Source organism: Mastomys coucha, unplaced genomic scaffold (genome assembly GCF_008632895.1).
Source record: "Mastomys coucha isolate ucsf_1 unplaced genomic scaffold, UCSF_Mcou_1 pScaffold20, whole genome shotgun sequence".
Taxonomy (NCBI): Eukaryota; Metazoa; Chordata; class Mammalia; order Rodentia; family Muridae; genus Mastomys; species Mastomys coucha.
In genome coordinates, this window is record NW_022196903.1 from 17,143,705 (window position 1) to 17,159,912 (window position 16,208).

General features: G+C 40.3%; 1 protein-coding gene across 2 annotated transcripts in view; it reads right to left on the reverse strand.

Moving 5' to 3' along the window:
• Positions 1-16,208, reverse strand: part of Tspan12 (tetraspanin 12) — a 63,519-nt gene that overhangs the window by 10,188 nt on the left and 37,123 nt on the right. For both annotated transcript variants that reach the window (XM_031381252.1, XM_031381253.1), the window contains exon 7: positions 12,690-12,833. In XM_031381252.1, coding sequence (XP_031237112.1) covers positions 12,690-12,833 — 144 coding nt within the window. The remainder of the gene's footprint in view (positions 1-12,689; positions 12,834-16,208) is intronic.

Below are 16,208 nucleotides of genomic sequence, written 5' to 3' on the forward strand. Positions count from 1 at the left end.
CATACAGCTGACTCAGAGAAGAGATTCCAACAGAGTCCTCTGCTTTTCAGTCAATGTGTCAAACATCACTTCATTATTTTCTCTACAAATTGGCACCCTTCACATGATTCAGAATTTCAAGTCCTTAAGTTTGTCCCATATGAAATTATATTCTATTCTCTTCTATCAAGGACCTCTTGGAGCCAAGAAGTGGTAGCACATGCCTTTAATCTCAGAACTAGGAAGGCAGAGGCAGGGAGATCTTTGAGTTTCAGGCTAGCTTGGTCTACAGCATGAATTCCAGGATAACCAGGGCTACACAGAGGAACCCTGACTCAACAAAACAAAACAAAATGAGGAATCTAGTAGAAGGTTATAAATTATGCAAATGAAATACAACAAAGTGGCATCTCTATCACCAAGGATGTGGCAAATCATATCGCCAAATCCTGCCGATATACAATATACTAACTAACCTTGGCTTCTATATATCATGACCTACTACTTTCTTGATAGGTTTTGAAGAACACTATATAAAAAAAAAAACCCACCTCTAAATTGGTGAAAATAAAATTGAAAACATTTCCCTAGACAAATTATATGCTGGACACATAAAATCCCACTTGAAAAACAATACTTTGGAATTTTCCTCCCTTTGAGAAATTAGACCGTTTACTCTTCCAGCATGAAGGTTATGCAGAAAAGCACGTCTCCTTTTCAGGGGTCTGTTAGGAAGCTCACAGGCAGCAGGAAGCACAGGCAGCTACAGCAACTGGTAACCTTTGCGTGGAGCATGACGGCTTGGACTTTCCGCTCCCTTCACCTTGACTTTTCAATTCTATTTATGTTTCATTATTAATACACTGCATCTTCTATGCTGCACTAGATTCTTTATTAAATAAAAGGCACAAGGTATGAGCATACAAATAACGGCACAAATTGCTCTAAGGTGCACACAATTTAACACATCTCTGAGACTCAAAACAATCTTGCAGCATAATAAATATTATGCTGAGTCCCAGTGAAGCATTTCCATGAGTACTTAGAGTCAGATTAACAGATTCACTTTTCAAACCAACATCCTTCTACACGGGGTCATTTTCTTCTCCTTTCTTTCTCTATATTCGTCACAGAAGTAGCTCCAGCATTCAGTTTTCATTTGCACCATGCTTCCTGAGGAAATTAAATCAAGAATATAACCCTAACCTTATTGTGAGCCACTGAAATAATTATAAATCTGGTTTACACTTTTTCCAGTGTAAAACTGAATTGTTGAAAGTAGAATACTAGGCCTAGACAACTCAGTATGGACATATGCTTGCAAGGCTTATCACTGTTCATAACAAGCTAGGTGAACACGGGGTCCCGAATGGAGGAGTTTGAGAAAGGACTGAAAGAGCTGAAGAGGTTTGCAACCCCATAGGAAGAACAGCGATATGAAGCAACTAGACCACCCAGAGCTCCCAGGGACTAAACCACCAACCAAAGAGCACACATGGAGGGACTCATGGCTCCAGCTGCATATGTAGCAGAGGATGGCCTAGTCAGTCATCAATGGGAGGAGAGGCCCTTGGTCCTGTGAAGGCTCGATGCCCCAGTGTAAGGGAATGCCAGGGTGGGGAGTCAGAAGTGGGTGAGTGGGTGGAAGAACACCCTCATAGAAGCAGGAGAGGGGGACCCCAGGGGGTTCCAGGAAAAGGGATAACATTTGAAATTTAAATAAACAAAATATCTAATTTTTAAAAAAGAAAACTCACACTTCCTAAGCGTAAGTAAAAAAAAAAAAATAGAAATGGTATAAATCAAAAATGTGTTTTATTTTTGTTCACCATAGGAAAGAAGTGAATTTCATTCATTTGCTTATTTGCAAATAAAATATTCGGAGTTGATTTTACTTGAATACAACATTTTCATCTTAAATAAAGTCACGTGAGTCCTACACTAATAACCTCAGCTAATTCAAAGGTATGACTAAGACTTTCTGGCTCATCTACTTTCTTTGCTGCAATATTAAAATTCTTGTCAACTATTAACCATAAATAACAACATCGTATTTGTAAGAAAAAAAAAACACATGAATCTCCATACTTGCAAGCATCCATTTGAAGGCACGTCAGGATGCCTCATTTCACTTGAGAAAATTATACACTTGAAATTATTCTCTGATCTATCTCCAAAATGAGTTTCTAAAATTGAAAGAACCCCATGGCTTTTCAGTACTCAATATTCTCAGGCCACGTCAGAAATACAGGCAGTCCTTGAAAGGGATATGAAGATAAAGAAGAAATAAGATCGAGGTGCCGATATATGCACAACAGTATTGATATTTTCAGATTGATTTTTGGTAATAAACATGACCCTCAAGTTTGAAATGAGTGTAGTAATTATCAGGTACAAATATACAATCTTTAGTTCTATTTCTTTTAGAGTCCAAGAACTGAAAAGATATAAAGTTCATGAGTTCATAGATGTTAAACTGATTGGTCAAAAATTCTTCACTAAGGATCTTAACCCCAGCAGGACAATAAGTGCTCCCTTAAAGAAAGACCTAGAGAGCATGTACTGAAACAATACCTTCTCACCTCTAAAGAGTAGAGTTTATCAAGGCATGGAAAACACTTATGCAGAAGTTATTTTAGTATTTTTGAATGCATGACAGATCCTCATAGCTCACAGAATCTACATAATGCTCACAGGATATAGGCAACTTTATCAAGTGCAAAAACACAACACTTGGCTACACACTTTACAATTTGACCAAAACTGTATATAAAGAGACTAGAGTCCAAAATGTCGACAAGCACTCTCAGGTTTCCACAGCTGAAGAAGTCCCATGCTTGGCTCACATGAGGGTCTATTTGTAGACCCTTCTAATGTGATTTATTCACCCAAGCTGTTCAACCACCGGAAGAAGGGAAAGGAGAAATTGCAGATTATCAAAATCCTTGACCTGAAAAATCCACCTTCAGTTAGCACAAAAACACAGAGCTAGAAGATGCTGCTGCAGACTTTTCTGTTAGAATGAGCAAAATGAGGGCCAACACAGCTAGTTAAAAACTTAATTGCAGTGCACTAATTTTTCTATTTAATTCAATAAATTCCTTAATATATTGCTGTTACTGGCATCATTAGCTACCACTGTGCACTGAAAATGCGTACAGAAGATTTCTGTTTATCTTTGTGCTGCCAATATAGTATCTAACAGACAAGAAGTTTGAGGCTTAGAATTGAAAATTTTTAATAAACTCATTTTGCTCCTGACCGTGTATTCATCACTAGAGATATCTAAGCCCTGGCTCCTGAGGCAAGCAGATTCAAGCTTAGTCACTCCCAGCCATACAACCTGAGACCAAATCTATTTGTCTCTTCCTGGGCTACTTTTTCACAAAATGCTGATAATACTGAAAAAACTGTCTTAAGGTTGTAATGAGCTAATACATTTAACACCATCAATCAGGATGCTGTGCAAATGAATATCCTATTTGAAAAACTCAGGGCTTACACACCCTACCCTAAAGGTGACAGTCGGTTTTTAGACTAAAAATGAAAGCACACTGCAGAAGCAAGGTCCCATGACTATGGTCTCCCGCTCACCTAGTTCCTCTTGTTACCATTGTGTTGTGTTGTTTTGTTTTGTTTTGATTTTTGTCCTCAAAGTAAGGTACAAATACTAAACTTCTAATCCTTGAAGGCAAACTGTAAAACCTAAGAACTCATTTTCTAATGTCCTCCTCCCCCTGTAAATCCAATGGATCTGCAGTTAGTTTTTATTTTTTTAATATTTATTTTATTTTATTTAATGTGTAGTGAGCCATCATCTGTGTGACTACTGGGGATTGAACTCAGGACTCTGCCGGCCCCACTCACTCCAGCCCAGCTCTCTCCAGAGAGATTCACTATAGCTGTCTTCAAACACACCAGAAGAGGGCGTCAGATCTCATTACGGGTGGTTGTGAGCCACCATGTGGCCGCTGGGATTTGAACTCCGGACCTTCAGAAGAACAGTCAGTGCTCTTACCCGCTGAGCCAACCCCGAGGCCTGCAGTTAGGTTTTTAACTAGCTGTATTAGCCCTCATTTTGCTCATTCTAACAGAAAAGACTACAGCTTCTTGCTCTGTGTTTTTGTGCTAACTGAGGGTGGATTTTTCAGGTCAAGGATTGTGATAATCTACAGTTTCTCCTTTTCCTGTACACACTGAGCAGACAGTGACCATGATGGAGAGTCAACAGAAAATATCTGAAAGTGGGCTTGCGGGCATCCCTTCCATCTGGTTGACCATCTTATATCCCTCTTGTCTGGACAAGTTTCTCTACTGCTTTACACTTCATTCATTAGATGTCAGGTAACAGTTTTCTCCAGGAGTTTGGATTTCCATTTCTCAAGCTACCTTTCCACGTAAAGTTCTTTTGAGTAAGTGTTCAGCTGTCTTAAAGCAGTGTCAGCCATGATTCTTGGGGTGGGTGAAGAACCAATATATTGCTTTGCCTCCCCTATAACTTTCAACCCTTGATTAAGGGACATTAAACCATAAGAGGCATACAGGCCTTTCTGAAACACGATATGCTCCCATTTCAAGTCCTTTCCCTCTGCCCAGGGCCCCCAGAGAAAGTAACTCTGAAAGACAGGTACCTAAGAAGACAAGGTTACATCACCTTTGACCCCTGAGCCAACTTCAGCCTTGAGTTGACTGGGCAGGAAAGAGAAACAAAGTCCTACCTCATCTAAGCTATTGCACTAGTCTTTCTTTAACTGGCACACAAATTCTTCACATCTCTAAGCCTCCTGGCCTGCCTCCTGGATTTTTGCATCATCGTGCAATTTTTGACCACAGCCTTAAAGGCAGCACAATGGGACTCATAGAATCTAATCACCCACAACCCTTCTGTACAGACTTCATCCAGGATCCAAGTCAAACCAGCATGCTTTCAGCTTCACTGTCATGCCCCACAGTCTACGCCTAAGTTTCCTGTTCTTGTTTTTAAGTACCTTCTCCACGCGTCTTCCTTCCATCCTATTCTCAATGCCATAGACTGAACCCAGGCCTTTTAACCACATGAATTATCCAGCAGTCTCCTACCTAATTTTCTACCTCAAGTCTAGATCCTCACCTTAATCCCCTGCCTCATCCTATTCTCTCTCTTTTTTAAAAAAAAAATTATATTATTTAATGCATATGAGTACACTGTAGCTGTCTTCAGACACACCAGAAGAGAGCATCAGATCCCATTACAGATGATTGTGAGCCACCATATGATTGCTGGGAATTGAACTCAGGACCTCTGGAAGGGCAATTAGTGTTCTTAACCTCTGAGCCATCTCCCCAGTCCCTCTCATCCCATTCTTTACATCAGCATTTGAGATTTAAAAAAAAAAAAAAAGATCTAAACTAATAGCTATGTAACATACTTTTGCAAGCCAACATCCTATAAGGTCTTTTTATGTCTCTACATTCCTCAAGCAAGCACTGCTAGTCTCTATGAATAAAGCAGAGGAGGAAAGTGGTCGTTCTGAACTGTGAATAAGGAACAGGAAATTCACAATTGAAAGAACAATGCATTTGTATACCTGCAGGAAAACTGCCAGAGCCATTCCAAACCAGATTAGATCAAGCAAAGCCTGAAGATAAAAGCCTGTGCTGGGCCCCTACCAGCCACAAACAACCTGAACTGGTCCTGCGGGGACTTTGATAAAACAGACAAGACCCAAGCCAGAGTCAGACTGCTCCTGCTGGCAATTTAGAAGGAGATAATGAAGCCAGGAGAAAGGCAGGAGGGAAGATCTCTGAGTTTATATAAAGAACTCCAGAAAGGAATTTCTTGGGGAAATTCCATCTAAATAACCACTGAGCCTGAAAAGACGCCTACTGGTCACCGTCTGAGCAGGGGGCTCTCTGTGTGTTTATCTGGATGTGTAGACTCATTATTAATAAATCAGTATCCCACGACTACTTTGTAATAAGACTTCCTTTCATAGGAATGCCTCAAATTTGTGTGCACGGTTGCCTTTTGACTTGGCAATTACAGACTGTAAAAGCTGTGTGTTAGCAGACAGTATGGGGCTATTCACGACCCAGCCTCTGCTCGGTGCATCACAGTGATGGGGCCATTCTCTTCACTTGCTGTCAGGTCTAACTTTGGACCATTGCTTATCTGCAGATGACTTTTTCTACCACCTGCCAATCAAATGCTTCCTTCCCTTGGATAAACACCTACTTCTCTGTTAAGACCAAAAGGCCCATGAGATATCACCACTGCTCCATGTTCGTCCTACTGCACAGCTGGGGCACAAAGACAACAGCACCTGAGGATTGCCTACTCCTTACCAGCTCCTTTTGTGCCTTTCTTCAGGAGGACCCACTTCTATTTTCTAGACCCTTTTATGGCTATTTGTTAGAGACTCGGCCAACTCACCTCAAGGGCTGAAATCATGCCCTTTCTAACTCCTTGTAGCTCTCTATAATTTTCACTCCTAGTTTCTTGTCTGTATCATGTGTGAAGATTTTCTTGGTCTTGAGGAGAATCCCACACAAATCAAAGAATAAGGTGACAATCAACTGGCCCTCTCAGTAGGTAGAGTTCAATGGAAGGCCATACTTATTTCCCACCACAGCATTTTTGTACCCATAACATGTTGTTATATCTCCACCTAAGCTCGGAAATGCTAGGGGAAACTATAGTAGGGTCTCGGGTGTGAAAAATGCTTCCATGTGAAAAGAATACTGACTGTTAGAATTGGTCAAAGATGTTAATAGGAGAGGGATATTAACAAATATCACTGAGGGCTAAGAAGTTGCTCAGAAAATAAAGAAAAGTGTACTGATTGTTTTTGAGTACAGATGAATAAAAAGGGAGGGGCAAGAACAGAAGCACACAGTATCTCAATGAGGATAGGCCATGTGCATTTACTATACTAAGTTCAGAATCTCAATGAGGACAGGCCATGTGCATTCACTATATTCAGTCCACACATTGAGCAATATGCTAATAGGAGTGTGAAGACTTCAAACAATATTGATGACCAAGTTCTAGGTTATTTTTACTTTTTTTTAATTACTCCATCTCCATCTGTATGTCACAGTTTTAGCAATAATTGTGCTGTTGATTTGCCTAGAGTTCTCAATTCTCCATATCTCATCTTCCACCCCATATCCTCTTGAGAAACGTTGATCATGTTGGATGGCCATCAGGACTAATTCTGTTGGCTCCTGCTAGTTCTAATCTCACTTGATCCTGAAGTTCCCTTTTAACAGCTTTCCATTCACTGATGCTCACTTGTTCCTTAACTAAGTCCCCACCCCTAGTCTCCATTCCAGGGTCACTGTGTCCTGCAAGCCAAATAACAGAAAAGAGGGACTTCCCTTCATTTCCACCCTTATAGGCCTTTCTGGAATCCTTTATTCCTAGACGGAAGAAGAAGGAGAGAAGGAGGAGGAGGGGGATGAGGGGGAGAAGGAGGAGGAAGAGAAGGAGGAGGAGGAGAAGGAGGAGGAGGAGAAGGAGGAGGAGAAGGAGGAGGAGGAGAAGGAGAAGGAGAAGGAGAAGGAGAAGGAGAAGGAGAAGGAGAAGGAGAAGAAGAAGAAGAAGAAGAAGAAGAAGAAGAAGAAGAAGAAGAAGAAGAAGAAGAAGAAGATAAAATAAATAACCATCTAAAGCAGTGTTTTCAACCTTCCTAATGTTGCAACCCTTTAATATATTTCATGTTGTATAGACCCCAACCATAAAATTATTTTAATTGTTACTTCATAACTTTTATTTTGCTACTATTTTGAATCCTAACATAAATATTTGACATGCAGGATGTCTGCTATATGATCTCTGTGAAAGAGTCATTTGACTTCCAAATGAGGTTGCAACGTACAAGTTGATAACTGCTGGTCTAAATTTATAACTGGTTTATAGTAACATATTTGCTTAAAAGAAAGTTAAGTCTAGGGGTTTAAAGTGAAAAATGTCCCAAGTACAGCCTGCTGAATGGAGGATCTCACTCTGCCCTGTCCTTACAGAAATAACTGAGAATGTTACTTTTCTTAAGATGTTGTCAATACATTTTAGCAGTCATTCTCTTTTAACTACAAAACAAAGAAATGTCACATGTCTCTACACATGCGTTTTGCTTGGCTTCTGTACCTCTTTGCTTTACAATTTGAGTTGGTCTATATGAAGTAGGGCTGCCATGAGCCTGTTTACCTTCATCTATTTTTCTTCAGATGGTACACTAGAGCCTTTGTCTTACCTTGAAGGACCTGTTCGTGGTTTGATTCCCATCTGAGATAAAGACTACAGCTATTCTCCCAAACAAAGTCCCTTGAGAAATTGATTAAAGCCATGGCTGCAGCTCACCAGCAAAATGCACACAAACACTGAAAGTTGGTTTGATAGTATAACTAGTAGTTCTTCCAAGATGCCAAATCCATGGGCAGCAGGTCCAGGATCCCTGCTATGGGAAATGTCCTTCATTTTTACTTCCTCCCCCTCTCTGTCTCTGTCTCCGCCTCTGTCTGTTTGTCTGTCTTCTCCAGGCCAAGCCTAAACATTGCATCCTTGTAATGAGAGAAAGAAGAGGTGCCGCACACTGACTTTCACCAACCCCAATTGTAAGTTTGAAACTTGGCTGAGATGGAGTCTGACACCCTGCATCCTAAAACACAGCGATGTGGACACTTCCCAAGAATGGGGTACCAGGAATCCAAGGAGCACTGGTCCAGGCCACCTGAACTTTGGTACTTACAATTCCCTAATCCAAAGATACTCTTTGCAGTCTTTGCACAGCTGAGTCCTTATCACCAATTCAGTTAAAATTCTACCTTTCAAGACAGCCTCATCCTGTCTTAAGAAGCACCCTCAGCAAGAACGGCTCGCCTGACTCCTGAGTAAACACATCCAAATGTTTACATTTGAATGTGGACATTCAAGGGTTTCTATGCCAACCCTCACTGCACCTCTGGTGAGGATATTTCTAAAATGTGCAGTTGTTGCTATATTTCTGCTCTATCATTTTTCAAAGGTTTCAAAACGTGTCATAAAATATTATTGGGTCAGGGAACCAGGCAGGCCACCAGATGGTTGAGAATGATTGATTTCTCTGATTTCAGACTTCTGAAGAAAGAGTATAGAAAGAAAGTGGGTACTTATCTTAGAGCTTATAGAATATGGAAGATAAAGGGACCTTGAAGTCCATCTAGTATAGAGCCACTCTTAATTTAAAAGCCTTTTCCACAGCACCTGTTGACATGGCTATCCAACCTTGACTTTAATATTTTTATCAATGAGACACTGGCTTAAAAGATAGCCTGTCTCATGATTGAACAGATTTTGATGAACAAGGTCTTCCTTCCATTGATGCAAAATTCCCTTCCTGTAACTTCTGGCCCTTGGTGCAATCCTGTGTGTGTGTGTGTTGTTCTTGTTCTGAATTAGAAATTTTTTGAGATATTTGAAGACATCTAAAATGTTCTCCCTTCGTTTCCCCAACTTCAGAAGAATCCTCTCAAAACCTCCAGCTCCTAGTCACTCATTTCGCCATTTAAACACTCATTTTGCAGGCCAATGATCTCAGAATGCTTATTTTTTAATTATGGACCTAATCATACTTGAGCCATAAAGCTACTAAATGATCCCCTTTTGAAAGTCAATTATGCATATAACTGCACTGTTATCTTTCCTAATATCAGCATCAGTTGTTCCTTGTAAAATTCAAATGCAGATTGTCTGATACAACCAACCTAACCAGAGGTCTGTGTCTGAAATCAATTTACAGTTGTCTGCATCAGCTGACTGTTGAACGTGTTTAAATTAATATGGGTTATCAGTTAGCACATGTACAACGATATGGCTTTCTCCCATCTTTTTCCATTAGACAGTCTAGAAACAAACCCTTGGAAGAAAGAATCCATTGTGGAGCATTAGAAAACATAGGCTAAGCCATTCTGAGAAAGGCAAATTGAGTTTTACAAGAAGAAAATTATACAAAATATAAAAATGAATAATTTCCAGCTAAATAAAGTAAAACTGAAGAGAGATAATCCACATTGAGATTCTGAAGTGGTGTACGGTGGTACTATGACCTCCTGGCCATTCTTCTAACACATCCTCAGCACCAAGGCAGAAACTAACCCAGTGTGCTGGAAGGGGAACTTTCAATGTTGACTTGCTGTTTCTCAGAACTAGCCAATGAGCAAACTTTATACTAGGAACATTAATAGGATTCAAAACACACACACACACACACACACACACACACACACACACACACATTTATGTATATGTACATACACTGTAATCACCTATTCTTTTAATGAAGAAGAGTAAGTTATAAAACCTCCACAGTAGTTTCCATGTAACACTTGCAGAAGTATCAAGTCCTGGGTCCTGTAGCCTAAGAAAATCATGGCTTGGTTGCACTTCCTCTTGGACTACAATATCCATTCAATGACTGAGAAGTCGACTTTTCACCTGAGCACAATCGCTGAGGGACCTGGAAACACTGACTCAATCGTGTCTTATTGGGTTAACTGTGTCTGATGCATCCTTCATGTCACTGAAGCCAAATACATCTAATCATAACATGTTGCAAGAAATAAAAAGCCAAGCGTCAGAGTCTTCAGTAATGTGAGGAACTGCAATACATATTTTTATTATCTTTTAAAGTAAGCAAGCTGGGTTATTCAGTTGTTTCGACAATTCTGGTTATAGGTTAGACTATGTGTGTCCTCACAAAATTTACATTTAATCTCTTTTCCTCACGGCTCTGATTTTTATGACAACTGGGTTGTTGAAGATGTAATGAAGCGATGATGAACCCAAACTGCAGAACAGTGGGCTCCAAGGTGACCTATGTGGGGGCATTTGGCCACAAAAATACACATGGAAAATACCATACGGAGAGAAACCAGACCAGGAAAATATTTCTACAAGAAAACCGGAGGAGAGGCAGTCAATGAGCCCTTTCTCCCCAGCCATGGAAGGAGCTGACCCTTCCTCCCCAGCCCTGACCTCGCAAGCATCGCAATCTTGGATTTCTACTCTGGAAAACTGCAAACCTGTTTCTGTTTTTGAAGCCACTCAGCTTGCAGCACTATGTTCAGATCAATTCATATCAGATAGTATGCAGGAAAAAGTGTGTATCTCCACTACTGACTTTGTAAGGCGGCCTTTAACAAAAAAAAAAAAAATGTGGACAAGTATGGAGGTGGGGTATATTCTCCTACAGTATACAAAAGGCATATATTTTAATAGTCCTGAGGTGCAGTGGGGAGAGATGGCTCAGTGAGTAAAGTACTTATTTGTTCTACAAACATTAGAACCTGAGTTCAAATCCCCATCACCCACAGAAATGCTGGGCACAGCAGTACATATCTCCAGCCCCAGTGCTTGAGTTAGGAGAGACAGATAGATGCCAGGGGCTTACTTGCCAACCAGCCCAGCCAAGACAGCAAGCTCCAGGCTCAGTGAGAGACTCTATCTCAAAAAACAAAGCAAGCAATGGAGGAAGACAACCAAAGCCTGCCTCTGCTTCTACATGACCATATTTAGTTCATGTGTACCTAGATGTGTATACACAGCTCACACATGTGTGTGCGCACACGCACACACATACACACACGTGTGTGTTATTATTACAGACATATAATAGATACATATTCTTATTCTATTATAAACAGTCTAAGTATTTAGGTTAAGCCCAAAGTGTTTATCTGTGTTCCATGACTGCATGTCCACAGGTAGAAACGAAGTTAGGGAAGCTGAAGAAATGAAATTTCAAGTTAAGTATTCAATCTAATTTAATGAAAATCATCACACATAGCCAGTGGCTACTGTAACTTATAGCAAAACTTTAATTTACGTAACTTATGTGCATGTGTGTACACGTGTGCATGCAAGAGCCTGCAGAGGTCAGAAAGGGTGTCATATCCCTTGGAATAGTAGTTATAGATGGAGCTATAGCTTTGAGACACCAAGTGGGCATTAGGAATTGAACGCCAGTTCTCTGTAAGAGCAGGAAGTAAATGATTTTAACCATTTCACTGAGCTATCTGTAAGCACAGCTTGCAGTTAAACTTTACATTTTAACTTGAGAACGGTATCCCATTACTCAGAGTGAAACCCCTAAGGACAAAGGGACATAAAACTCCTACGAAAGAGCAACTGAGTCCTGGAAGAATGCACAATAAGTAAATTTGGGGGCACCAAATGATTAATTTTTAAACCTACTAGAATGTTTCAGCAAACTAAAACTGAAGTTACAGGTTACTACCAGCAGGGGGAACCAGAGAGCAGAACACAGAATTTTCTCAGGAGAGTTTTCTCTCTCCTACATCAAGGCCCTAAACCAATCTGCCCAGGACCGACAAAGCCCAGGCTTCCCACAGAACCCGTTAGCTGCATGATCTGCACATGCTTATTTTCAAGAACCCTAGAAGAGCACAATATGATTTGGCTGTAGGCGTTAGAGTGTAGAAATCTAATTAACGAGAATGGTAATTTTTTTAATAATAAGATAAAATTCAATTAATAATAGAACTAGGTCTTTCCCACTCCTGTTTGTTGAAATGTGGTTATTGTGATTTTTCACTTTTTTAAAAATCATATATCAGAGATAAAAAAAAATAAGGTCTAATGAGTTACACAAAAAGTGGAAATTTAATCAGCATAGCACTGAAGGTTCTTTTGGAAAGTTTGTCCAGGATATGATACCCACACATGGTCTTACCTCTTGGTAAAGATCACTGAGATCTTCCTGGTGAGCCTGCTTGGAGCATCCTGGGAACTCTCTAACACAGCAGGAGTCGGGAGGCCAGTCCATTTCTGTCATTTCCAACCAATCAGTGAAGTACACCACTCCACAGCACTTAAACTGGAACAGAATTACCAGTCACACTTAGAAACTATGCAAAATAGCTTTTGTTTAACCTCGTGGAAATGAGATAGTTGATGTCCTAAATGATTGTACTGAGTTAAACATCTCTTATGAGCCTCAGACGTGTGTGCATTCTATCTTGAGGATTAGAACATCATAGAGGAACATCAAAGTCACCATTCCCTAATGGAACAGTTCTGAACTGTGACACCCACCCCTCCTTAAAGCAAAGCTGTGTCTCACTCTCCAACTTCAGGATATTCTGCATATGACCACAATGATGAAAGAATTGGCAACCATACTTACAAATTCAATAGCTGGTCTTTCATTATCATTCACTTCTAGTCAGTAGGAAGTAGCTAATCATTTTGCTTACTATCCATTCACTAGTATAACTAAAAATTCAACTATTGTGATGAAAGTTTCCACAAACTCTATAAAAGTAAAACAAAAAACAAAAACAAAAACCAAAAACAAAACTAGTTGACCAAAACTCACACCTCAAAGGTAGCCAGCCAGCCTTAGTTCCCTTAATCAAGGCAAAAATCCTGTAAGTAGATATTTGTCTGACATATTATTACCCAATAGGGTGAGGTTCCTGAAAAGCTAGCATATTGTGTCATTATAACCTCAGAAAAATAATGGTGTGCCTAGCTTGAATGTAGTTGGACTTAAGAAACGTGCACGTGCATTGCTCTAAGCCAAGTTAAGAAGAACACTTTCTGCTGTGCTTCACCAAAGATCATCAGAAACGCTGATAAACAGGGCTTGGAGGCATGTGCAGACTGAATTTAGAAAAAGAAACTGTGATCAGGACAGCTTTGCCCTTGGATAAAAGAGAAATCCTCTTCTCTATAGTGGGAAGGAAGGAATATGGGCAGTCACGGAAAAGAACCCTGCCAAGAGGGATGGTTATGCAAATGACATAGCCCAGGAGACCAATCTGTGCTCAAGATTAACACTGAATCATAAAATATCACAATCCAGCGCCATTTCAAAGCTTAACCAAAACCAGCTTGGAAGAATTCCGAATTCCTCATGCAACAGCAAGCGAGGAAAATGCTCCGTGGACTTGGTACAGCTCTACTCACTTGCCTAAAAAATGCTTATGGTTTAAAGAGCTTATGATTTAAAAAGAAAGCAGCATCATGAAAGCGCCTTGGGTGATAAGCTGTTAATACGAAGAGTTTTGAGGAACTTTTAAGACATTTTCCGTATTGTTTAAAAACCGTGTGTGTACCACAAACATCACAACTAAGCAACTTCCTAGCACCACAAGGGTAACATAAATGTCAGAGATTGACTAATGTGATGCTCCACAATGACACAAAGCCCTGGGAGTTCCCAAAATAAAGCACATACTTAAAGACTCCGGTTTTTAAATATTTTCAATGATCACATTTTGAGGTCAGTATTTTATAAAGCCTTTTACTGTTCCTTAGAAGGGTCAGCCTTTCCTAGCTGAAACACGGGGCCGTGCTCGGAGCACCCTGCTTCCAGTCACAGCGGAGCAGCCCATTTATCTGGCTTTGTCAGGAAATGAAGACTTCCATAGCAATGGCTTTTCCAAATAACTTGAACATGCTGTGTTCAGTGCCAGCATTGTTAAAGAGCTGCTGACATCCGCTCTCTCCTACTACAGAGTTGTTTCAGAGCCTATCCACAGCGGACAGTGGATCTGTACGGAGGCTTTCTGAACCTCCTGAAGGTGAGCTCAGTATTATACCAGCTCAAGTCTGTGCTCCATCACTACCTGCCAAGACAACAGGTTCATTTCAAGGTAGCTCTGCTCCAAGCTGATGCTATGTAAAACTCTAGAAAATACAATAGGACCATTATTTTACATGTAAATAAACTGAGCCTCTCAGTGGGTGAAGAGACTTTCTGATCGGTACATATATGGCAGCAACTGTGATTCCAAAGTTTACACAAAGGCTACTCTTAAATAAACACACTTTTATTAAAAATGTGGTTTAAAATAAGGTATTAGGAAGCGATACTAAGAATTATGCAAGATCCATTCAGTTACAGTCCATGGGCAGGATAACAACAAATGAGTTCCAAAGGCTCATTTATTGTGGAAGAGAAAGATGTCCTAGGCTGTGTTGTCTCTCTCCCATTCTAAATTTTTATGTTAAAATTCTAACCCCAGTACTTCAGAATGAGACTGTCCAAGTCAAGAGGGCCACTAGAACAGTAACTAATTTAAAATAAGGTCAACAACATGGGCCTTAATTGGGTATGAATGATATCCTTACAGAAAATGGAAATTAAGCATGGGCTCATATAAAGACAAGGCAATGACAAGACATGGGACAAAGGCTTCTACATGCCAAGGGGAGAGGCTTCAAAAAGCATCAGTATTGTCACTCTTGAACATTTGGTCTCCAGAAAAGTAAACAAACACTTGTCCTGAGTGACCGTGTGTGTGACACTTCAGTGTGGCAGTCCTGCCAGAATAATAAAGGGCTTTGAACGTCTTCTGGATACTTGGATGGATTCACCACTCTTTCTATGCAAACTGGTATTGTGAGGTAAGAGCGAACATTTCGAGTGAAGCCAGGATATAGCATTTGTGGCACTTGTAAATGGTCCATGAAGGCAAAGCCCTGAAAGAAGGAAAACAGGTTGGCTATCGCTCAACCTGGATTATCACAGTTTGCATCTTAAATTCCAGAATATAAAGAGTCTGGGAACGCTGGGGGTGTGGGGTGGGGGCAGTTCCTGAACACTGCTTGCTATAAATGCCCTGGCGCTTCACATGTCTTCTCATTGGGTTGTTTTCAGTCTCATTGTGCAACAAACAAACAAAGTCAGGAAGCAACGGAATAACAGGAAATCTGTTTGACAGTGATAATTTCACCATCTCAGCAAGTGTGGCACACAGCCAGGTTTGGAGACTGTCCTAGACTTGAACCTATGCTGTGGGCATAGGCAGAGCAGAACGAATAGCTGGCTATCTAGTAAGACAGTCCTTCTCAAATGCTTCATGGTCCAGAGTTTGAGGAAGGAAGGCAAGCTGAGATACTTGGTCTCCTAGGGGTGCTATTCCATTCACAAGGAAAAAACTTAGGAGAATTGGTCTGAGGCAAAAATCGATGATTTATCACAAGCCACTGGATTTCCATTTGAGATACTTGGATGAAATGTAAAACAATTTGGAACAAAAGCATGTCTTGTAATATCACTATTAATAAGCATACAACAAATGAGATCAGGTTGATGATCCCATTCACTCTTCTCCACACCTCATGAAGTGAGTACTTGTATTGTTCCTATTTCATAGGTGTGGAAACTGAGGCTTATGGAGTTAAATGAATTGATAATACAGGTAGCAGAGCTAACATTTGAATCAAGACATCCTGACTACAA